At 53.6% G+C, this 24,530-nt stretch overlaps 1 protein-coding gene across 3 annotated transcripts in view; it reads right to left on the bottom strand.

Moving 5' to 3' along the window:
• Window positions 1–99: 99 nt before the first annotated feature.
• Window positions 100–24,530, bottom strand: part of SLC9A8 (solute carrier family 9 member A8) — a 74,692-nt gene continuing 50,261 nt past the window's right edge. For all 3 annotated transcript variants that reach the window (XM_010811761.4, XM_005215060.5, XM_005215061.5), the window contains exons 10-16: window positions 24,325–24,430; window positions 17,411–17,527; window positions 14,658–14,740; window positions 11,678–11,789; window positions 8,088–8,308; window positions 5,901–6,047; window positions 100–4,981 (exon numbers count right to left, since the gene is read on the bottom strand). In XM_010811761.4, coding sequence (XP_010810063.1) covers window positions 4,871–4,981; window positions 5,901–6,047; window positions 8,088–8,308; window positions 11,678–11,789; window positions 14,658–14,740; window positions 17,411–17,527; window positions 24,325–24,430 — 897 coding nt within the window. In that variant the 3' untranslated portion in view covers window positions 100–4,870. The remainder of the gene's footprint in view (window positions 4,982–5,900; window positions 6,048–8,087; window positions 8,309–11,677; window positions 11,790–14,657; window positions 14,741–17,410; window positions 17,528–24,324; window positions 24,431–24,530) is intronic.

Raw genomic sequence — 24,530 nt, 5'->3', positions numbered from 1 at the left:
CCTCTGGCAGAGAGAGCCGAGCCATGTTGGCAGAGCTGGGCCTAGGGGCGCGCGACCCCTGCCTTTGCAAAGCCACAGAACACAAACACAGAAAGTGGCTCAGATTCAGCAGCTTTCGTCTTTATTTCTAAAAAAGCATCCAGTGAAATTACCGTTTTCCATCCACTTCTGAACTCTTTAAGAGCCCAGCGAGATGAGGCAGTGGCTCCAGCACAGCAGCCGCAGGCCCCTCCACTTCTGACCCACCCCCCAACCCGCAGCCCCACTGAGAAGAGCAGCAAATCATTCTTCAGAGACCAGGACCGGGAGTGCCTGGGGGAGGACAGAGGAACAAGGTGGCCTCCCCATGGTCCTTTCTTTTTTACAAAGAAAACCAGTCAAAAGAATACAAGATTCTGATTAACCTTGAACACACCAAGTTTTGCAGGAGCTGTACTGGAGAAAACGTTCTACATTCCCAGGTGGTGCAGTGGCAAAGAATCTGCCTGGCATGGAGACTCATGAGACGCAGGTTACATCCCTGGGTGGGGAAGATCCTCTGGAGGAGGAAATTGCACCCACTCCAGTATTCTTGCCTGGGAAATTCTATGGACAGAGGAACCCTGGAGGCTACATATAGTCCATGGGGTGGCAAAGAATCGGACATGACTGAGCACACACACAGCCACACACCTCGAGGAGGCCCAGCGAGTAAGGCGCCTTCTCAGCTCCGCAGAGCAGGGCTGGGCCCGGAGAAGCGGCTCTCGCGCGTGGCTGGCCGGCTCCTTGGATGGGTCCCCAGCGCCAGCAGGCGACCTTTCCCTTCCGACCACCAAGCTGCACGCTCCTCGTCAGCCCCGCAGCCTCAGGGGCCCGCGGCTGTGCGCCAACCACTCAACCTTCTCGCCTGGAAGCCAGGATGCTCCTGCAGAGCAGCTGGGAGAGGCCCTGCTCCTGGGTAGGAAGCACCACACATTGTTTCCCGCTGGGATTAGGGACCATGTCCTCTGGGGTGAGCATCGGTGACGTGGGGTGGGCCAGGGGCCATTAGAAAGTCTGCCTTCGTCTGTCACAGAGGGCAAGACGGTGAAGTCCCTGCAGGTCTGGCTCCATTTGTGAGAGAAATGGCGGGAGACTGAGCGGAAGGGAGCTGCTTGCTCCTTCTCAGCCTTCATTCTGACTGTGGTGTTTTCATTTAACACATATTGTCTGGGGCTTTGGAGACTGGGCTCCCGGTACAACAGCTTCTTAATGATCCTGGCTGCTCCATCAGGAACCTTTCAGATTTGGTTTCCTACCCACCACCCAGCAGGGGACACATGTGCCTGCGTCCTGGAGCCAGTGAACAGGGAAGCCTCGAAGGATCTTTTGCTCTTTTTGGCATTTAAAGGCTAACTGACGGTCAGTCACTGCTCAGAGTCCTCACGCCAGACTCGGGGACCAGCTCCAAGGCCAGACCCACCCTCAGCCAGGCCTGTGCCTCGGACCGCCCCCAGCCCACCCCACCCTGGCTCTTCTCACCAAAGCAGAACGATCCTCACTGTGGCCTACCCGCTGCGGGCTCTGCCAAATGTGTGGGCCCCTGGGGGCATGTGGACCTGAGACCCCACGAGGCCACCTCTGATGCAGGCTTCAAGGAGAAGGCGCCCCACTCAATGATTTTTCCACATGCCGCTGTACACAAAGGAGTCTGCAGGCAAATGAGGCCGACGTGTGTGTGGGGGGGTGTGGCGCACAGGGTCTGCCAGGGCCCCGCCAGCACCCCAGTCTGAAGAGGTGGCTTGCCTGGGGGGTGGGCCCTTTGCCCGGCTCCTGGGCCGAGGGTCTGAGCCCCAGACGACGGGACTGAGCCACCTTCTGCCTGGCCTCGCGCCAGCCCAGCCCAAACTTGACCTCCGGAGGCCCAGGAAAAGCTAGCTTCTTCCCCTGTAAGGCCTCACACCCCAAACCTCCAAGTACGGTTGTGCCCAGGGGTTCTACAACCACAGGGATGCTCGGGGTGCCTTGGGGTGTGGGCTTACTGCTACAGCACTCCCCAAGACAGCATGTCTTCAGAGTTCACTGGCTGACTGACCACCTTCCCCAGAGGCACTCACTGACTCTGCAGCCTTCACCTCTCTGTAAAGTCATTGCCTTCTCTGTGTGCTATAGATCTCCTGTCCCATGTCCTGGACCTAAAAGGAAGTATGTGGGAAGTTATAGTTATGCTGGGCTTTAAAAAATCTTCTAAGCGTTTACTGCCCCAAACAATAGACCTATTACGAACAGTAAAGACAAAGTCAAAGTTGCTCAGTTGTGTCTGACTCTTTGAGACCCCATGGACTATACATACAGTCCATGGAATTCTCCAGGCCAGAATACTGGAGTGGGTAGCCTGTTCCTTTCTCCATGGCATCTTCCCAGCCCAGGGATCCAACCCAGGTCTCCCCCATTGCAGGTAGATTCGTTACCAGCTGAGCCACCAGGGAAGCCCCAGGAATGGTAAAGGTAGACCGCGGTTTTTGATTCTCAGGCAATGACAGCTGAAAGAAGTTCACCAGAAAAACCTCTCCACCAGCTCTGGCCTACGCAAAGGTGAACCGGCAGCAGCTGAGGAACACGGGCTCCCCGTATCCTCGCGGGCTGCTCTCCCACACTGCGAAACCTCGACTCGGCCAGCAGAGGGCAGCAGCGGCTCACGGAAGGTCCAGGCTGGTGCCGTCCAGACCAGGAAAGGTTCCCCGGCAAGCACCTCCACACAGCCAAGCCCCAGACACCTTCCACCAAGCCCCTCACGTGCTTCTCTACTTAACGTCATTCTCAAGTCTCAGCTAAAAGTGGGAGGCCAGGTGAGACTTGGTGACCAAGAGCCCAATGAACTGAGAAGAACCTGTTTCCATTGTCTATGAACTCACAACCAAAAAATATTCTTTTCTGGCACGCTATTGAATTTACAATGTAACTTACACCTCAAGATCTGACTGAATTTCAAGGCGGGCAGGGGGAGCACGTTACTGATGAACTGAAGAATGAGAGGACGATCCGGTCTCTGAGCCCTGCTGCCCTCCCCCCACCCCACGTATGGACAAAGGTCCCCTTCGCTTGATCTTTTAGTTTTCCACTAAAAAAAAAACGGAAATGATGGAGACCAGAATCAAGCCTGGCATTAATCTCCCAGTGGGGAGATTAGGTGAAGTAAAATAATCCTATTTGGCTCAAATTATGAGGTTAACGTGGGACGTGACAAAAGGAAGTGATCACCTTTTAGCAATCAAGTACAGATTTACTTTTCATGCCCAAAAAGGAAGCCGCGGGCTGCCTGCCTGCCTGCCTGGCTTCACACCTACACTTCTGGGGAAAGGGGAGGGGGGAGGGCAGGGGTCCGGCCTTGCACACAGGCACGCGAGTCCTGGAAGGTCCTGAGGTCCGTCCCTCCTCACACCCTGAGCCACCCTGCCTGGGGCAGAAAAGATGGAGACAGCTCTGCTGCCAGCCCAAGGTCCACGCCGGCCCACCGGGTCCCAGCAGAGCCAGGGATGTGCTCGCGATGAATTACACCACCCCAGGGGGTGCCGAGTTCCGAGGCTCCAGCTGCGACCCTGAGCCACATACAGAAATTGCCGTTGGCCTGGGGATGCACAGAGCAAACAGGTAGAGACGTGTTAAAGGGCCGGTGAGGGGGGTGGATGCGGGTCAGTCAGTAACTCCGGTCATCTGGTCATGATGGACAGCTCACCCCTTGAGATGGCCCAGGGGCCGGACCACCGTGCTGTGTGTGTGAGAGAGAGAGAGAGAGAGAGCGTGCGCGCGAGCACGTGGAAAGGCCCTGTGAGTGAGTCCCGGTAGCCGGTAGCCGTAGCTGCTCCGGCACGGCAGGTGAGGAGCCGATGTATCCGGCTCCAGGCCACGGGAGTCCCGGGAGGGGGTCCAGGGAGGACAAACAGGACCCAAGACGGCAGAGAACAGGGAGCAGGAAAGAAGAGATGCTCATGAGTTGACGGCGCAACGGGTAAACCGTGGGCGGAGCCCAGGGAAAGAGGCCTGGGCAAAAAACGACACTGCTAGGCTCTCACTGCTCCGTCAAAGTGCATGAGTTTAAACTGAATTAAGATAGCAGCTGCTGGCCCGCATAAACCCCGCGCCTCCAGGTTTCCCCTCCAGAGGGCGCTCTGACCTTGCAGAGAGGCTCACTCACCCCCCAACCAGGGCTGCAGCTTCCAACGGGCTGGAAGGCCTGTGCCCGCGCGGTTCCAGTGTAAACATTCACAGCATTCCCAGAGAAGGCGGGAGCCGCCTGCCGCCCGGGGAGACAGCCTGTGAGGTGCCAGTCAGAGGTATAACAAAAAAGGTCACTCGGTTTCTCTTTCTCAAGGAGCGCGAGCAACATCACTAAGGGTCGGGCGAGGGTCCGAGGGTTCTGAGCCTGCCGCTTGGATGAGAACTGCTGCTGCTGCTGCGGCCAGCAGCACCGTGATGAGGAGCAGGGAAGCGGCGGCCGGCTGCGACCCCGGGGGTCCCGACGCCCACCCAGCAGGGAAGGGCTCCGTGATGAAGGCAGCGGCCAGGGACGGCGGCGACTGCGCACCGCGCTCCCGAAACACCCCGCACGGCGGGTCCTCTCGGGCACCTTGTCACGGACACCTCGTCGGACAGATGGCTGCTCCCTGGCTCCGGAAGCAGCACGAAAAATCTACCTGCACGGGGCCCCTCCAGTCTGCGGGCCGCGGTCAGGTCCAGTGAGGAGCGGGGAGGGGGCGCTGCAGGGCAGCCAGCCGGCCCCGAGTGTGTGAAGTCCTGGGCTGGGATGACCCCGGCCCGGGTGTCACCCTCCTTCTGTCCGCCCTGAAGAGCGGAGAGCTGCCTGTGCGCGCGCCTGGGGGCCTTGCGGGGGTCCTTCCCGGGCGTCGCTCGGTCACAGCAGCTCCTGCTCGTCGTCGTCCTCCGAGCCTGAAGGGCCCTGGCGCACCTCTTCATACCACTTGTTGGTCAGCGTTTTCATCTGGATGCGCCCGTGGTGGAGGTCCTGGGGCGGGAGACGGGGCAAGCCCCTTGTCAGTGGGTCAGGGTCAGGGTCAGGGGCAAGGCAGGGAGGGACAGCTGCTTTGTGCCTTGTGGCAGGCAGGGCGCACAGGCAACTTCAAAGTGCTAACTGACTAAGGGCAGGCTGAGATTTTTCTTTGTGGGCAGAGGTAACAGAAGGTCTCACTCAGAACAGGAGGCGGCAGGATGGCTTGATGTTAAAAAAAAAACCTGGCCTCTGCAATCAGACACACCTGGGCTCTGCTCTCAGCCCTGCCCCACACTGGCTGTGTGACCCCAGGACGGGGACTCCACCTCTCTGGGCCTCAGCCTCCCTGGCTATCAGGTGAGGCAGCTCACTGCGTCTGCCGCGTGGGCTGGTGGGAGAAGGAAATGACGCCATCATGGCGCAGCGCCTGGCTCCCACTGAGAGCTCACGTGCTGAAGGCACGCTGACGCTGCAGGAGGAAGGCGGGGCTCAGAAGCAGAGCGGAGCCGCCGCTGGGGGAACCCCCAGCCCGGGCCTGCACAGGCGGGGTGACCGTTTCACTAGAGCAGGCCCAAGCTGGCCCGAGACGGGCGTCACTCCTGGTCACCCAGAGGTCAGTGGTGCCCGGAGGGATGGATGGAGCGAAAGCCCTGAGCTTCGGGCCACAGCAGGGCTGAGATTCCTCAGCCAGGTTCAGAAGCTGATCAATATCCCAAGACTACCATCCAGGGAAACCAAACTGTGTCAAGAAGCCTATTATTAAACTAACACTAAATAAGGCAGCAGAAGAGAGACAGCAGATGCCCAGCCCCACAAGCGTACCCAGCCCTCAAGCCTGGGAAGGAGAGAAAGCTGAGTGGGAGGACACCCCCACCCCACCTGGCACGTGGGCCTTCCCTGCCCGCCCCGCTCCGGCCCCTAGCCTGCGTCCCACCTCCCGGGTCAGCCGCCGCGTGAAGAAGGGGTTCAGGTACTTAGCGTCCAGCCACAGGAAGCCCTTGAGGTCCTGCCGTCTGATGTAGTGGGCCTCGTACTCCTCCTCCGTGAGCTCCGACAAGTGCTCCGACTCGACGGTGTTGCCCTGCAGGGGGAGCGGAGGCAGCCCAGGAGGCATCAAGCTGGCCCTGCCGGGAAGCCCACACACCACCCAGCCTAGCTCGCAGGCCTGTGCCCCGGGCCCCTGGGTCTCCAACTCTAACTGCAGCAGAAGGGCAGCAGGAAGGTGTGCAGGAACACGGTGGACACCCAGGGAAGTCAGATGGTGACTAAGTCGGCAGCTCGGGGCTGGGGCTCGGCCTGTACGTTCTCTGGCTGCCTGTCCTGTGCAGTCAGGACCGGGAGCCGTTCTGGACTGTCTCTGTACCAGTGAACTGAACAAGGAGGTGGCTTTTGTTGCCTTTTTGCCTGCAGTGGCCCACTGTGGGGAGTTTGCTGGTCAAGTGGAGAGAGGGCAGAAGGAACAATCCTGATGGGACCTGGAGAGGGAGGCGCAGAAGGACTACCTACCCTCTGCAGGGGCCACCAAAGGCAGTTTTGCACCCCTGCCCCCAAGCACAGTGCCCCCCAGGCATAAGAGGTGGGAGAGAGCGAGGGCACAGTGCTTCTCACACTGGGGCCACCGCCAGAACTGCCTGGAACTTGGGGAGCCATAGAACACAGGGCCCACTAGGCCCTCCTGCAGCTCTGATTCAGCAGGTCTAGGATGGGACCCAAGAATTTGCATTTCTAATGAGCTCCCACTGATGCTGCTGGTCCAGGAACCCCCACCTTGAAGACTGGGGGTGGCAAGTGTGGTTAAGAGTCTGTGGGACCTTAGCTGTGCTCTGGCCTCTGTGTGCCTCAGTGCTCTCATCTGCAAAGTGGGGATCACGAACGGTGACCACCTGCTTCCTGCAGGTTATCAGGGAGACTCAAGACAGTCCACGCAAAGCACAGGCACCGCAGCAAACAAGCCCCGCACGGCAGCTGCTTCCCCTCCGAGCGCACACCCTGGTTCTATTTGAGCTGGGCTTGGCCAAATGCGGCTGCAGTTCCTGGCAATGGGTTAGAAATGCAAATTCTTTGGGGCCCCGCCCCAGACCCACAAGACCCTGGAGCCCTCCACTAATTATGACCCCCACTAAAAGGTCTGAGAACCTACACTTAGGCTTTGGTTAAAAGCAGACAAGACAGTGGAGGAGGGGGTGGGGAGAAGGGCTGCTGAGAGGGTGGGGCGCTCTGTGAGCCTGAGGGCACCTGAAGGTGCCGCCGGGCACAACCCTGGCTGCAGAGGCCCTGGGCAGAGACTGGGCCAAGGTCCCCCCCAGACTGGCTGGACTCTGCTAAGTGACACATGGGCACATCCTTTCCCCATCTTCCAGCTGAGGACTTCTGTGCCTTCCATGACTAAGTCAAGTTACTGACGGCCTGGGATAAGCGAACTAGAAAATGATGTGTTTCTGGAAATGTGTGTGCAGAGCAGAGGGCGGTGCAGGAAGGCGTGTCCCGCCCCCCCACCAGCCAGGGCTCTGCACCCAGGCTGAGGGAAACAGGCAGGAAAGACACCACCTCAGTGACTCCGGGCACAGGGGCTTGGAGGAGGCAGGGGCGAGCAGGGGTCTGGGGGCCTTGGGCTCACTGCAACTTGCCCTGAGCACCCCCAGCCCCAAATCAGGCCCTCTCCTGTTCTGGGCAGAGTGTCTGCTCACCCGATCCTCCCAACCACTGTGAGAGCCTTCCTCCTCTCACGCCCCAAGAGGAGGCTTCAACTAAATGCTGGGGAGTGAGGTGATTCTGTCATTTGGTGACTCTCAAACATCCCTCCAGTCCTGGCCGAGGGGGTGGGGCGGTTACTGGGCGGGAGGGCGCTACTGGGAGACCCTGAGAGGGGGTTCAGGTCTGGCTGCCACCTACACATCACCACCTCCGGGGTTTCCGCGAGGCTGGCAGACAACCCACCCCAAAGAGCCAGATTTCAGACCCTGAGTCCAACCTCCTCCTTGGTGTGGGAAGCTGATGTGTACACAGCTCGAGTGTGCATGCGCCATGCGCGCCTGTGCACCCTCAGAGCTGTCTTGCCCCCGCGTTCCCTGGCGGTGCACAGGGACCCCCCGCCCTCCCGCCTGGCCCGCCCGGCACTGACCATCTTCTCGGTCTTGCTGAGGTTGACGTCCTTGCGGCCCCGGCGGCGCGCCTTGGCGCCCTCGATGTCCACGAGGCGGATGAGCGGCATGGTGCTGCCGCCCAGCAGCAAGATGGTGAAGAGCACGATGATGATGGTGGTGGTGCCGATGAGCTGCCGCTTCTCCATGGGCTCCAGGTCCAGGTGGAGGCTCAGGGCGTAGGGGATGGCGCCCCGCAGGCCTGGGCGACAGGGAGGGGACAAAGGGGGGCAGGGGGCGCCATGGTTCTCTGGGGTTCTGGGTCCACCTGAGCGCGCAGACTCAGCCCGTGCGGCACAGGGCGGTGAGGAGAAGGGGTGCAAACACGGGGCCTGGGAGACGCTCTCCTCCGCCCCCCGCTTCACAGGGCGGGCGGCCGGGCGAGGTGAGGGGCCCTGTCCCAGCCGGGCAGTGCCAGGTGCGTCGTGGTGGGGATTCATCCCGCCCGGCGCTCTCGCTGGTACAGAAGAGCCCTCCCTGCAGTGGGGGGCTGGGGCGGGGGGGCGGCACTGTGCTCCGCGTGCGCAACCTCATCGGAGCCCCACAGGAAGCCCTCAGAGCTGGTCCTGACACGCTCACGGCACACAGAAGAGGGGCTGGGGCTGCGGAGGAGATGTCCTCCCAGGGCCCGTGCTCCACGGGCAACAGCCCAGGATACCATCCGTCCAGTGCCCGCTGGGCCCGACGATGCTGCGCCTGCGCGCGGGGAACCACGGGGGAGCCTCCCCTTGATTTCCTGCTTTGGTCCCCAGGAGCCTGCTGGCTGGACTGGGGCATGAATGTGCTGAGAAATGGCAAGTTCTCACTAGAAAGTTCCTGGTGCCCTGGAGAGGGAACAGGAGCTCCCTGAGTGGCTTGGAACAGACACCCCAAAGAAGGACTCAAGGGAGGGTGAGGGCCCTAAGGAGCAGGGCGGGGAGGAGCGGGAGGGCGGAGCACACGGACAGGATCTGACCCAGACGGAGTGGCTGGCGCATCACAGCGCGATCCGGGCCGGCTGCTGCAGCATGGACGTGACATGGGGACACAGCAGAGAGGAGCAAAGGGTGGATCTCAGAGAGACACGGGGAGTGGAAGCAGCAAGTCCCAGGAGAGGGGAAGTGTGGCTAACCCGGGAAGGGCCCGGAGGATGCCCAGTGCACCGGGCACGCGGTCAGGAGTCTGGCTCCTGGGCTCAGCCCGGCCCTGTCTGTCCCTGCAGCCTCCCAGGCCAGGCCGAGGAACCAGACACAGCAGGGCTGCCCTGCCGGTGGCCGAGGATGAAGCGCCTTGGCACAGGGCAGCATGCGCTCACAGCACACCGAGGGGCCACACCTGCTATAAAACAAGCTACTGTCTCTCGCGGAAGAAAGGGGCTGCTGGAAAATAAGTAGATTGGGCAGGAAGGTAGATTCAGTCCTAGACAATGAGCTCACAAGGGCTCCATGACACCCAAGGAGATGCAGACACTGCAGTCTGGATCAGAGGAAAGGCCGGGTCAGAGGAACCAGCTTGAGGAGGATGGGAATTTGAGGCCACAGGACAGGTGGGCTTGTGAGGGCTCAAGAGACGAGGCGGGTCTGAGATGGAGTCCTGGGGGGGCCAGTGTGACTGAGGTACTGGTGCAGGAAGAGGGGAGACCCCTGGGAAGAGGAGGGAGGCCAGGGAGGGCCCGGAGGCCAGAGAAGAGGGGAAGCAGGGAGCCTAGGTCAACGCAGGCTGGGGAGGAAGGAGCCCCAGACTGAGACGCTCTGGATCGCCTCAGAACGCCTAGAACCAGAATGCCTCCCAGTTTAAACCACCCCCACGTCCCCTAGAGGTCTCTCTCCACGCGTCCCTACCCCCAAAGAGCTCACGTAACTGGAGAATGCCTCATACATTTCTTAGATTTTTTTTAGGGGGGGATTTTGAAGACCTTGGATCAACTAACTCCCTTAAACAATTTTTTTCCCCTCACTGGCAAAAAGGATTTAAGAAAAAAGTATCCTTCACTATCTACACATAAATACACACTTAACTACCTGCATGTCCTACACACACACACACACACACATATACTTTAAACAAGATCTTTTGAAAAAGAAATCTTCAAGGAATGTAGAGATATGTTGTTGGATAGAAAACAGCCTATAAAGCATATTGCTATACCCTGAACCCACAAAGAAATAAGTAAATTTAAAAATGTCTACAGATCTGGTGCTTTAGGAGCCAAAGATTTATTTATCCATCCTTTACTAAAGGGGAATGAGACTGAATGGCGACTGAAATGGTCAAATAAACTATCAGAACTTAGTGACTGAATAAAAAAAAAAAAAATCCAAATGTAGCCTGAGGTACAAAAAGGTTTGAACTTTAACCTTTTAATTTTGAGCTCCTAGACTTCCCTGGTGGTTCAGTGGTTAAGAATCCTCCTGCCAATGCAAGAGACCTGAGTTTTGATCCCACATGCCAGACCTAAAGCCTGCGCTCAGCAACAAGAGACACCACCATAATGAGAAGCCCTCACCCCCCAACTAAAGAAAGCCTGTGAGCAGCAACGAAGACCCAGTGTGGTCAAAACATAAATACATAAATAATAAAGTTAACTTCAAAGTATTTGAGCCCCTTGTCCCTTCAGCCTGGACAGCATGCAGGTAGAGCCACGACGCCATGCAGAGTATGTGCTGCCGCCCTCGGGACAGGGGGGTGGAGGGGGGTGGGCAAACCCTGGCCCTGCCCCCGGGGCCCCTCGGAACAGGGGGGCGGAGGGCAGTGGGCAAACCCTGGCCCTGCCCCCCAGGACCCCTCGGAACAGGGGGGTGGAGGGGGGTGAGCAAACCCTGGCCCTGCCCCCGGGGCCCCCCAGGACCCCTCGGAACAGGGGGGTTGAGGGGGGGTGGGCAAACCCTGGCCCTGCCCCCGGGGCCCCTCGGAACAGGGGGGTGGAGGGGGGTGGGTAAACCCTGGCCCTGCCCCCCGGGACCCCTCAGAACAGGGGGGCGGAGTGGGGTGGGCAAACCCTGGCCCTGCCCCTGGGGCCCCTCGGAACAGGGGGGCGGAGGGCAGTGGGCAAACCCTGGCCCTGCCCCCCAGGACCCCTCGGAACAGGGGGGTGGAGGGGGGTGGGCAAACCCTGGCCCTGCCCCCCGGGACCCCTTGGAACAGGGGGGAGGAGTGGGGTGGGCAAACCCCGGCCCTGCCCCCCAGGACCCCTCAGAACAGGGGGGCGGAGTGGGGTGGGCAAACCCCAGCCCCTGCCCCCCGGGGCCCCTCGGAACAGGGGGTGGAGGGGGGTGGGCAAACCCCGGCCCTGCCCTCTGGGGCCCCTCGGAACAGGGGGGTGGAGGGGGCCCTGCTCCCCAGGCAGCTCGACCCCCAGCAAGCCCTCTGCCCTTAGACCTGGGTCTCCCCGTCTGTAGGGCAGACACACTCCCCTGCTGGGGGCGCTGTGGGGAGGGGTGTGGCCCGTGAAGGGCCTTGCGTGGATTCTGAGGGCTGATGAGGCCCCCTCAGTTTGGAAAGACTCCGGGGACAGCTGTGTCCACTCTCCAAAAGGCCAGTTTGTGCTTTAATGACACGGTCTCCTCCACGGCTCACTTGAGACTGGACTTACCGCTGAACCACATGATGAACATCATCTTCGGGGTGATTTTATGATCACGGAAGAAATTCAGGAGGTAGGAGAGGGGGAAAATGTTCACGGCTCTGCCAAACAGCACAAGCACCTGCAAACAGCAGCAGATGGAGTCTTACACGGAAACCTCCAGTTCTTCAAGCTTACTGAGATGAACACAGACTTGCTAACACACCGTGATGAAGGCAGCATCCCTCTGTCATCAAAGACGTGAACTTGGTGCTAGGCAGAGACGCGGGGATGCCAGTTTCTATGTGTGGCAAGGAATAAAGCTCTGTATGTTATGATTCTACTGTCAGAAAGAGAGGACTAACAAGGTATCAATGACGGCTTCAGCAACACCAAGAGGGATTAATTTAAGGGCCACCTGGCTCCTCCGAAGGTGCCCAGCTGTGGGATGAGCTAGCTCTGGGGAGACAGACAAGGTGCTCCTGCCTCTCCCATCAGGGCCCTACTCCCCGGGGAAAGGAGGGAAGATGGCCTACCCATGCCCATAAATGCTGCTCCCTGAGCACAAGGAATATGCAGGTAGGTTCTAACAGGAGGTCACATACACCCTGCCAGATCCTAGCCATCTCCAAAGGCAGGTCAATTTTAACAAAATATAGGATTATGTAAAGTCCAAATCTTATCTGAGTGGCTTTTTAGAACTACTCATTTATTTTCTTCTCTTTTCTCCATCCTGGTTCTCACTACCACTAACTTGAACAGAACAATATAGCCATAAGCTGTATTATGGGGAATCTAAGTTTGTCCTTTTAACCAGCATGAATTGAGGTGCTTTGGACTGTGTGTCCTGGCAAGTCAAGTTAACAATAATTGCCCCCAATCACCTAACACTTACATGCCAGACAATGATCTAAGGATTTTATATGCATTATCTCGTTCAATTTCCATCCTTCCAAAGGTCTTATGAGGTAGGTATTACTGTCTCTGTTTTACAGACAAGGAAACCGAGACAGAGAGGTTAAGTATGAAGTAACTGGTCCAAGCTGACACAGGCAGGAAGTGGTGGAGCCAAATCCCCCAAGCCTGGCTCAGTCCCCAGTGCCCACGCCCTTGACTGCTGAGTGAGCCTAAGGTGTTCCATCTGAATGGCACAGGCTACCTCCAGGGGCAGCAGGGCCAGACTGACCAGGTGCTGGGGGGAAACTGAGTCCCCATCCCAGGCACCCACTTCGTTTCTCCTTCCCTCCGGGCCCATGGCTGAGATCGCCATGTCCCTGTCTCACCCTCTGAGGCGAGTCCTCCACCCCCAGGTCTGTGTTCCAGGTGTGACCAAACTGGCCTCTTCCACCCAGTGACCACACTAGAGGCCATCGGACTTGCTGTAAAAGACTTGGGCTCCTGTTCTCTTGTCCTGCGTCTGGAGGACAGATAACAGTAACAAAAGCCATGAGGTTGTGCTGACTAAGGCAGAAGCACCCAGACTGCAAAAAGAAAAACATCTATCTTCCACGGGCTCCTTATCCTCTCTGCCTCAGGTCCCCCATATGCAAATAGGAAGAAGGCCTCACTGGCCTGCACATGGTAGGTGACAGTGATTTAAAAAAAAAAAAAGCTTGCCTCTCAACATCTGGGTCTTGTTAAGTGGAGTTGGTAATAAAAGTTAACTCAGGATGAATTACACGACCTCAACGAGGTGTGCTTTGCAAGTGTCTTAACAGAGGATCTGAAAAGACAATACAGAGACCCAATTCGGGCTGGAGTATGACTCAGCAGGAGGACCTTGGGTTCACATGGAGGGAGCAGAGACTCAGGAGGGCCACGGGCGAGGGGCCTGGGACACGAGGCGAGATGCCTGAACGCTCACCACTGAGGCCACTTTCATCAGATGCCTGAGGGAGCTGGGCCTTTCTTTCAAATGCTGAAACATTTGTTTTTCTCCCGTTTCCCAAATCTGATTTTAATTCAAATCATTAAACTTCTATTTTCCTTTCTTAAAGGCATATCCTAATTCGTCTTCTACTGCCAGTACCCCTCTCCTGTCCAGTTGTAACACTTTCCCAAGTCTACTTAATGGTAAGAATCACTGGGGATGATGATGCTTCAGGATGAATCTCCAGAGGACGGAAGGGCCCTGGAATCTTCACCTTGAACAAGTGTCCAAAGTCACTCTTATAAATGGACATGTAAGAAGGAAACCGTAGTAAGAATTCAGTGTATTCATTATAATCATCCAAAAAATGCAGAAAAGAAAAAGAAAATCATCCCCAGTTTGCCAACCACTGTGAATATTTGGTGTATTTTCTTACAGATTTTTTTTTCTAGGCATACTGCTTTTGCATGGTTATAATCAATTACACATTCAATTCTGAAATCTGCTTTTCCCATCTAACATTAAAACTTGTATTTTATGTGTGTGCACACACGTATGTCCCACTCCACACAGCACGTGGGATCTTAGTTCCCCAACCAGCGATCAAACCCGTGCCCCCTGCAGTGGAAGCATGCGGTCTTAACCACTGGGCTATCAGGGAAGACACAAAAGAACTGATAATTTCTGAAGAAGATTGTAACAATTCAGGGCCTCCCTGGTGGCTCAGATGGTAAAGAATCGCCTGCCAATGCAGCCAGCTTTGATCCCTGGCTCAGAAAAATCCCCTGGAGAAGGAAATGGCAGCCCACTCCAGTTCTTGCCTGGGAAATTCCATGGACAGAAGAGCCTGGCAAGCTACAGTCCATGGGGTTGCAAAGAGTCTGACACGACTTAGCAACTATACAATGCAACAGGTCACGTAAAATTAAAAACCAAGCAAAAATGCTTTTCTTGGGATTTTATTTCACCCTTTCCCATTTATTGTATGTTTATGATTTTTTAACGAAAAGAAACTTGCAACAGAGGTTGTCTATGTAGCTGTTGACTATGACCAGTTAACAGTTACATAAATGAATCCAGAATATGTGGTTATTGATCTACAAATAAGTCATTAAATAAAAAAACAAGGAAAATACTTACTATGCACCAGATGACAAAGGAAATTTCAAACTTGTGAGGGAAACTAAAAATGGACAGGCCAAGAAATGCAAACACACATGTTTCTGAAACAAACCAAAGAATGGATTATTCAGCCTCAACTATTTTCTTCCAAGACAGGATGGGCTCATTATGCAAACAAACATTTCAGAAGTCAATCAGAATCCAGTATAACACTGCTTATTTTCTGGAAAATCCTGGTCAAGCTTGTCCTTTGATTCTCTCTTTTTTTCCCTATCACAACAAGCAACATGTGCTTGCTATGCAGAATCTCCTAATTTAATGAGCCAGCTGTCAAACACCCATGCAAATAAATACTTTCCCACCCAGGGACAAGGATAAATATATGAATCTGTCCATTTGCTGAACACTGTGATTAGCAAGGATCCTGACTGCGGCACAGTGGCAGAAATTCAGAGCAAAGTGGCTGCAGACACCACACGACCCGGGTGAAAGGGCCCTTTGTCAACTTCTTTGCCAGAGCGGACAAAGCCCACTGACTTCACATATTTAATGCCACCACAAGTTTAGAAGGCTTACACCCTGCAGGATTTGCAGGAAGAGATACGTTTCAACTCTTGGCTCCCCTCCACAAATCCAAGAGAAGCTGACATTTACTCTTGCTGTACAAGCAGCCACTTGTGTATTCTAAGAAAAAGCACCTTATAAATTTCCAGCACTAGGCTCCCTGCTTAGATTGTGACATCCTCCAGAAGAGCGCTGGAGCCAGGGAGACAAAGACTCTATTTTAAAAGCTGAACATCATAAAACATCAAGGCTGTTTTAAAACATTTAGCAATGGTATTTTTTTTTTCCTTCTTCAAATGTGTATCCCTTTCGAACAAGTCTACAAGCTGGACAGTATACGTATCCTTCTCCTCCTCGAATATTTTTCTTATCAAATATTTTTGTCACCTTTTGAAATCAGCTCATTTAGAAAACATTCCGATCTAGGTAATGCTGTTCTCTGGTAGCATGAATACAATTATGTGGATAAGTCATGGTTAAAAATGAATCCGTGATGGATATTTAGATTGATTCTATTTCTAGTATTCAGAAAGCTACAACAGGGACTTCCCTGCCGGACCATGGTTGACTCCATGCTTCAAATGCAGGGGCTCAGGTTCCAGGCCTGGTTGGGAACTAGGATCCCATACTTCTGGGCGCACCTCCCTCGATCTTCCCCAAAGAAAAAGCAACTGCAAATACCCCTGTGCACAAGCTAAATTCCTGATGGTAGAATCACTGGGTCCAAAGAACATGTGCCTCTGAAATTCTGACTGATACTGCAAATGACTCTCCTAAAAAGATGGCACCAATGTACATGCCCATCATCAGGGCCTATTTTCTATACATTCATGCCAGAAGTGGGGAATCACCAAATTTAAAATCTGATGGGTTCAAAATAGAATCTGACAGATGTTTTGCTTTACACTTCTTTGTGGTGAGACTCAGAGTCATTGGCCGTGACTTTCCGAGAAGAGTGCTGTGCAAACAATACCCACTGGGCTAGGAAGGGACAGACCAGCTACCAGACTCACTTCTTAGCTACGAGATCGTGCTCAAACCACTGGGCCTGAGCCTCCCTGTCTGTGGAATGAAGTCTCTGTACAGCTTGCCCCTGACCCCTAGCCCATGACAGTGTGGAATTGCCGCTTGGATATGAGACGGCCCTTAGAAATGCCAGGGGTGGTGCTGACGATGACAAGCAGGGGAGTCACTCGGGGCCTTCACTCCCAGGTATAAACTTGGGGGGGTCCAGGTTTCATCAGAGTTCGGTGCCTCACTGAGACTGCTGGAGAGAAATGTCAGTGTGGCCCCGACTCCCTCCTCTAATGCAGGATCGGCCCGACATGTCCTTCAGGAGACTTGTGAACCAAGAAATACTTGGGACATTTTGGGAAATGCTCAAACTCTCTCTCTCGTAGAGATTCACAATGCATGTTAGCTGAAAAGTCTCCCAGTTCGGAAACTTGTTAAACTTTATTTTTTCAAAATACTTATTTATATATTTATTTCTCTGGCTGTGTCAAGTCTCAGCTGTGGCACGTGATCGCCTCACTGCATGGTGCAGGATCCTGAGTTGCGGTGCACGAGCTCTCTAGTTGCGGTGTATCCACTGAGTTGCCGGGCAACATGAAGATCTTAGTTCCTCGACCAGGGATCTCACCCAAGTCCCCTGCGAAAGTGGACTGAACCATTAGGGAAGTCCCTGTTAAACTTTATTTACCCCAGGATTTCCCAAATTCTTTTTTGACTACGGAGTCTTTTTTCATTTTTTGGCCGTACCTCAAAGCATGTGGAACTTCCCCGACCAGGGATCGAACCTCGTCCTGTGTAGTGGAAGCATGGAGTCTTAACCACTGGACCACCACGGAAGTCCCATGGAGTCTTATCAATCTCTTATCAATCTCAGTTCCAAGGAACAGACTTTTGGAAATGTCACTTTCACATATTTTAAATGTACGCATCTCAAATGTTCGTAATTATAGCAGTTCTCATTATTTTCAGTTTTAAAGTTATAGGGTTCAAAAATTCCACCTGTTAGTTATTAGAGCTCTATGGAATGTGTGAAAGCCAGAGGAACTAACACAAAATAAGGGAGTGCGGTATCTGGCCCTGAGGGACTCTGCTGCCTCTTCTGCCAGGGAAGATCTCAAGGGACTCCTAGAACAGAGAAAGGAAGGACAAGCAGCTCTGGGAGGCCCGCACGGGACCGCAGAGGCCGAACTCACCGCACAAGAAGGCCACGGTCCGCAGGGTTTGCTGCATGAGGATCTGGGTGACCGGGGACAGGTTGTGGTGTGTGTAGTGAGACATCACAATGCCGGAGAACAGGATGGCCATGATGCCTGGAGAGGGACAGAGGGGCGAAGCACACAGCCATGAACAGAGCAGAAAAGCACCTGCCATGTGACACGCAATCATGTCTCACACTTCCTACAAGTCCCCGCAGCCTCCAGTATTAGGTGTTTTAAGAAAAAGGAGAAGAAGTAATTCCTGAGGCTTCCCAGAGAAATGTTACGGGCCCAGCTCTCTGGCAGCTTCATTACCAGCTGGGTGATCTTGGGTCAAGTTTCTTTCCCTCCCCAAGCCTCAGTGTTCTCAACTGTACAGTGGGACTAACAGTGCCTGCCCATGGAACTCTTAGGTGGGTAATGAAGAGAAGCCATGTCAAGGGCCCCTCACGAGACCAGGGCGGAGCAGGTGTGAGCCGTCACTGTCATCCGTGGATAGAAGGGGGGCAGGTATCATTCTTGGGGCAGAAAGGGGACATAAGAATCTGGGTATAAAGAATGGGTGGATTTTTACTTTGCTGTACTTTAATTTTTTAAAAAGCATGTATTTATTTGGCTGCATCGGGACTTAGCTGTGGCCCCTAGGACCTTCAGTGCATCGTGTGGACCTTCTGTTGTGGCACACAGACCCTCGAGTTAAGGCACCAGGCTCAGTACTTGCGGTGCATGGGCTCAGTTGCTTAGTGGCATGTGGGGTCTAACTTCCCCAGTCAGGGATCGAGCCCAGGCCTCCTGCATGCAAGGCAGATTCTTAACCACTGGGCCACCGGGGAAGTCCCTGTTGTACTGTGATTTTTGATTTTCCCACCGTCACCATGAATTAACCTTATAATATGAAAAGAATGACATTTTTCTTTTTTTCCTAAGTGACGTGTTTTTTCTTTAACGGTCTCCATAAGAGCATCCACAACTTTTCTTGTGCTCTGAGCATGTGAGTTTCAGCTTCTGTCCACTGCCCTAATCACTGCTGAAGCCACTTAACACAGGCTTTCCTCTCCGTGTTTTCTTGCTGAGGCAGCAGCAAAGAGGCCTTTATTTCATGTAAATAAGCTGAGATTTTTACAAAGCCTTTAAAAAAGCTGCCAAGATACATGAATTCCCAAAGTCTATAAGCAAAAACTTAACTCACTTCTGCCATTTTGTAGAAACAGATTACCAGCTAACTTTCCAGTTAAAAATGAGTGAAAAACAGAACTGCACTGGAGATGTTTCAACCGGTAAGCTTGCTGTATAAATGACACTTTACAAAATATAGGAAAACCCCACTCTTTGTGGCACCGAAAAGGTATTTGCTGGCCAGAGAGAGAGCACAAGCTGGAACATTTCATCCCCTGGCCCTTTTAGGAAAACAGCAAATTCTTGTCTGCTTTTTCCTTTTTGCTCCAAAAGGAGACCGGGCTGGGAAATTCCAGCAACGCTGCCCATGAGCCACACCTGACGAGCTTGGAGAAGGGAGAGGAGAGGGCAGCAGACTTCCTTACTGGCGACTTCAGAGCAATGGCGAGCCTCTGGCAGTCAGAAGCCACTCTGAGCCTCTGCTCCACTAGATAAAGCACGACCTCAACCCTCCGACTGTCCCCTCGATTCATCTGCTCCTCTTGGGAAGTTCCTGCAGGCGAGCACCGGGAGAGCTTCTTTCTGACTCTGCACCCAAACCATGGATGCCACCGGCAACGTGAGGTGACAGAGGGACAGCCCGGAACCACCGCGGCGGGGGGCACGCAGCACAGCTCACTTCGGTTTCTGTGCAACTGTCCCAAGGGTCTCTTTTTCTTCAGCACAATCCAGTGCTAGACAGTTCTGGGTCTGGGCTCTCAAAGGGCTTTGTTTCGCTAGCCAGCTTCAAGAAGGGTTCACTGCAAATTCACTGCAAAGCTGAGACTTCGGGGTTCTTACCCTGAAGGAAAGTCAACCCCAGAGGAGCCTGAACCATGTAAACTGTGAATCACAACCACGTAAATTGTGACAGGAGTGGGCTTGCGCCCATGTTGTCATTCTGCCCACAGACAAAGGCTGTCACAACCCTCGGGAGGCCTGACATTAAATAGTCACTCCAGAAAGCCTCCCACTTGGGCTTCCCTGGTGGCTCTGATGGTAAAGAGTCTGCCTGCAGTGCAGGAGACCTGGATCTGATCTGTGGATCAGGAGGATCCCCTAGAAAAGGGAATGACTACCCACTCCAGTATTCTTGCCTGGAGAATTCCATGGACACAGAAGCCTGGTGGGCTACAGTCCATGGGATTGCAGAGTTGGAGACAAATGAGCGACTAGTAGATGGGGAAACAGTGGAAACAGTGACACTTTATTTTTGGGGGCTCCAAAATCACTGCAGATGGTGATTGCAGCCATGAAATTAAAAGATGCTTACTCCTTGGAAGGAAAGTTATGACCAATCTAGACAGTATATCAAAAAGCAGAGACATTACTTTGCCAACAAAGGTCTGTCTAGTCAAGGCTATGGTTTTTCCAGTAGTCATGAATGGATGTGAGAGTTGGACTATAAAGAAAGCTGAACGCCGAAGAATTGATGCTTTTGGACTGTGGTGTTGGAGAAGACTCTTGAGAGTCCCTAGGACTGCAAGGAAATCCAACCAGTCCAGCCTAAAGGAGGTCAGCCCTGGGATTTCTTTGGGAGGACTGATGTTGAAGCTGAAACTCCAATACTTTGGCCACCTGATGCAAAGAGCTGACTCATTTGAAAAGACCCTGATGCTGGGAAAGATTGAGAGCAGGAGGAGAAGGGGACGACAGAGGATGAGATGGCTGGGTGGTATCACCTACTCAATGGACGTGGGTCTGGGTGGACTCCGGCAGTTGGTGATGGACAGGGAAGCCTGGCGTGCTGTGGTTCATGGGGTCGCAAAGAGTCAGATAAGACTGAGCGACTGAACTGAATTGAGCGCCTAATACTTTGACTTTGCAGAAAGTCCAAGGCTCCAGGAAATCATATCTGACAGCAAAATGTGGAAGCTCCCTTGGGACTGAGGCCACTGCCCCCTGGGAAACAAGGAGACAGGCTCAGTGCACAAAGGGTCAGGCTGGCCCCATGAGTCTGGTGTACTAGGCCAGGGGTTAGAAACCCTAATTCAGGGGCCAGACAATAAAAACAAAGATAAAAACAGTAAGTGGGTGTGTGGCACGTGTAGGGAGAAGGCACAGGCCCATCTGCAAAGGGAAGACAGCAGCTCTGTGGATGGGGACCGAGTGCCGACCAATCTTTGTTTCCTTCTGGTTTTTGAGGGATGCCAGAAAGCTGCTTCTTAGGAAACCTTCCAACGTTTTCCTTCTTTGGCTGCACCGTACAGCCTGTGGATCTAGGTTTCCAACCAGGTATTGAAACCCACACCCCTGCAGTGAAAACACTGGGTCCTAACCACTGGACCTCTAGGAATTCCCAGACATCATCCAACTTTTAATGACATCTACTAACTCAAATGTTTAAAACTTTCTAAACAGATAAACCCCATTTGGGGGCTGAATTTGGACCATATAGAAATGGGCTCTCTGGCCAAGAAAAGGGTGGACAGCCAGCTACGACCCATGCCAATCCAGTCTGGAGTCAGGGGAACTCCCAAGTTCCGGGGACTGAAGGAGAGTCAGGGTCAGCAGTGGGTGCCAAAGCCCCTGGGTCAGCTCGCACGCCCTCCCTAAGCCTGGATGACGTCACCCCCAGAAGACCCTCACCCACTGCAGCTGCTCAAAGATACTGAAGGGGAAGACGGTGCCAGCCGTCTCTGTCCTGGAGATAAAAGACCTGGGAACTTAAAACATGACCTGGAATGAAGAATCCCGATGTGTTCACTTCTTTCAGAAGGCAGCGTTTACAGAAGTGGACCGCAGTGCAGCCAATGATCAGCCTCACAGGAGGGAGGGAGAGAGGGAGGGAGGTGGGAGGAAATCCGTTTCTAGTCTTAGTTAGACCTATGGCTTCGAATGTAATTGAGGACTAAAGGGATTCAAGTCCAAAAGGCAGGAGTTGAAAGAGTATCATGTGTAATTTCTGCTGCACTGACCTTTACTGTGGGTAAAACACACTGCGCTTCCTGAAGGCCAAGGCCGAGTCAAGCCCCAGGCAGTTTTGCTGATGACCCAATCAGAAACATATTGCGCTATAAGATCCGGACTCAGAGGTAAACAGTCAAACAAGACACTCTCCATTCACACCGCCTGCCCACAGGCAACTACTATTAATAGCTGGACGTGCAGACTGCCAGCTCTTTTACCATGTGCTGTCGTAAAGTTTATCTATCTCTAAAAAGTAATAAACAGGGTCATATTACAGATATGGCATGTATTCCTAGCACAGTGGTTTTTAAAAAGTCCCTCAACACTTAGCTTTGCCTGTATAACAGAGTCCCAACTCATTTCCAGGTCTAAGAACCCTGTGTGGGTCAGAGCCTTTGCCCCTCTGGCCCAGACCCAGTCTTCCTGCTCTTCCTGGAGCAAGTCCAGCTTCTCCCACCCCGCCCCCACCACCTGGGACCCTCAGCATCTGCTGCCGACCCACCTTCCCTGGCGCCTCCTGCGGCCTCCCTGGCACCTCCTGCAGCCTCCCTGGCACCTCCTGCAGCCTCCCTGGCGGCCAGCTCCCTCTTGCCACGTGGGTCTCAGCCCCACGGCACCACTTCGAGGACAGCTTCCTGACCCCCCGCCTTGGGATGCTCCTGCCCCCCTGCTGCTCTATTACGTCACTCTGATTTCTCTTTTTCACATCATTTCTTTTTTAAAAAGTTACTGATCTGCGGCTGCACTGGGTCTCTGTTCCTTCGCTTGGGTTTTCTCTACTTGCAGGGAGCGGGGAGGACTCCTCGCTGTGTGCACAGGCTCCAGGTGCTCCGGCTTCAGCAGCTGCAGCTCACAAACCCTAGAGCATCTGGGCTTCAGTAGTTGTGGAACTTGGGCTCAGCAGTTTGCAGCTCACGGGTTCTAGAGCTCGGGTTCAGTAACTGTGGCACACGGGCTTAGCTGCTCTGAGGCACGCAGAATCTTCCTGGACCAGGGACTGAACCCATGTCCCGAGTTACAGGCAGATTCTTACCTACTGCACCACCAGGGAAGTCTGGGGGACACCTGTATTATCATGTCCACTTCAAGTCTGCTGTCTGAGATCACGCAGCTAATGAAAGGTGGGGGTAGGATTCCAACCAGGTCTGTCTGGTGCCCTTAATCGCTGTGTTCTGAACACACACATTTACACAGGGAGAGTGTGCTGTTTGGTGGTCCTGGTGACCTCGGCGACAGGAAGAGCAGAGCACAAGGAGAAAGGGGGGCAGCACTGAAGTCACCCCTCCCGTTGCTGCTTTTACAGTAACAGGCCAATCCCCTCTTCTCTGAAAACCCTGTGTGACAAACATCCCACCCACAGAGCGTGGGCAGAGCCAGCCTGTTACTCAGAGGTGAATGAGCATGTTCTTGGCTTGCATGGGCTCTCTTTGGCCCCATTAGCGTACAGAGCAGAAGTTTCTAAGGAAATGAAACCCCTACAAACAGAAAACACTGCATCTCTGAAGAAAGGACAAGAAAAACATCCCTTCATTTTAATCACAAATTTCCAAAGGATGCATGAAATGTATGTTTGCCAACAGGTACTCAGTGTTCCTCTCAAGGAGGGTGGGACACGATTTAGAAAAACCCATGTAAACACAGTGAGTCACTAGAGCCAAGTGACTCACAGGTAGTATTCATGTAAGAGCCAAAAGATAAGAGAGGCATGGGACGGCAGAGACCGGGATGGAGTTATCCAAGAGAACTGGCTTGGGGTTCAAAACAAAGGAGACCCTGAGGCTCACAAGCTTCGCCAGCGAAAACAGCCAGAGTCCTCTCTCTCCTTCCTCCTTGGCAAGACCTTCTCACAGAGAACCCATGCGTGACACCAGACAGTGACCCGAAGCAAAGAGGATTCTGTTCAACAGCAGAGGAGGAACAGAAAAAAAGTTCAAGAAACCAATAGAAATGTACTAAATTTGATAAAAGCCATAAACTTTACATAAACTATAAACCCATTTGTTCAAGAAATCCCAAGAGGAACATGAGGCAAACTATGTCGAGGCACATCAAAATCAAACTGCCACATACCGATATCAACACGGCTAGCTTTTAAAATTAAACTAAAGTGTTGGTGAGGATGTGAAGCAGCCGAAACTTTCCCATACACTCTGGTGGGAATGCAAAACGGCCCAGTCCTCTGTAAAACGCCTGGCGGTCTCTGATAAAGTAGAGGATACACCTACCGTAAAGCCAGGCAGCTTTACTTCTACCTGTTTATCCAGGATTAACGGACATATACACAGTAACAGTCAAAATCTGGAAAACCCCAAATGTCCTTCGGATGGTGAATGGAAAAAACAGCTCAGTAAGAATGCATAAACTATGGATACAGCAAAAATGTGGTGTCTCTCAAGATTATGATAGCTGAAACAGATAAGTCACAAAAGACTACATACTACATGATTCCCTTCATATGACATTTATATTCTGGAAAAGGCAAAACCACAGTGAAAGAATGCAGATCAGTGGGTGACAGCGCCTGGTGACTGCCCCTGGAAGTCAGACCCCATGCTTTGAGTGAAGGCCTTGCAGAGGGCTTGCTTTGAGAAAGAGGCAACCTTGGAAGAGGTATTTTGATCTCTGCTACAAGATAGCGGTAAAGAGAAAAAGGTGACCACGGGAACACTGAGTCCCTGCACCCAGCCGGGTCTAAATCCAGACTCTCCCTAGAGATCCAGGAAGCCCTGTTCATTGCTCGAGCTCTTCTGAGCTGTGTCGTGTGACTGAGAGCGACCCAAGCGACAGAAGCTCTTTAACCAGGCAGGACAAAGTGCCCCAGCATTTCAACACTCTCCATCACTTACCCGACAGCGAGATCCCTTCTGCGAGCCCATATGGAAGGTAGGCAAAGATGATCATCATGCCAAACTCCAAGGAAGGTGTTTTCCTCAAGTCAATGTGCTTTAGCACGTAAATGACAACTGTCAAGGAAAAAGAACCCAAGGACCCTATGGGTGATCTACAGAAGTCACAAAACCATGACCTTCCAAATAGAAAGGGTAAACACTGG

Source organism: Bos taurus, chromosome 13 (assembly GCF_002263795.3).
Source record: "Bos taurus isolate L1 Dominette 01449 registration number 42190680 breed Hereford chromosome 13, ARS-UCD2.0, whole genome shotgun sequence".
NCBI classification, from domain to species: domain Eukaryota; kingdom Metazoa; phylum Chordata; class Mammalia; order Artiodactyla; family Bovidae; genus Bos; species Bos taurus.
This window is presented reverse-complemented; position numbering and strand designations above follow the sequence as displayed.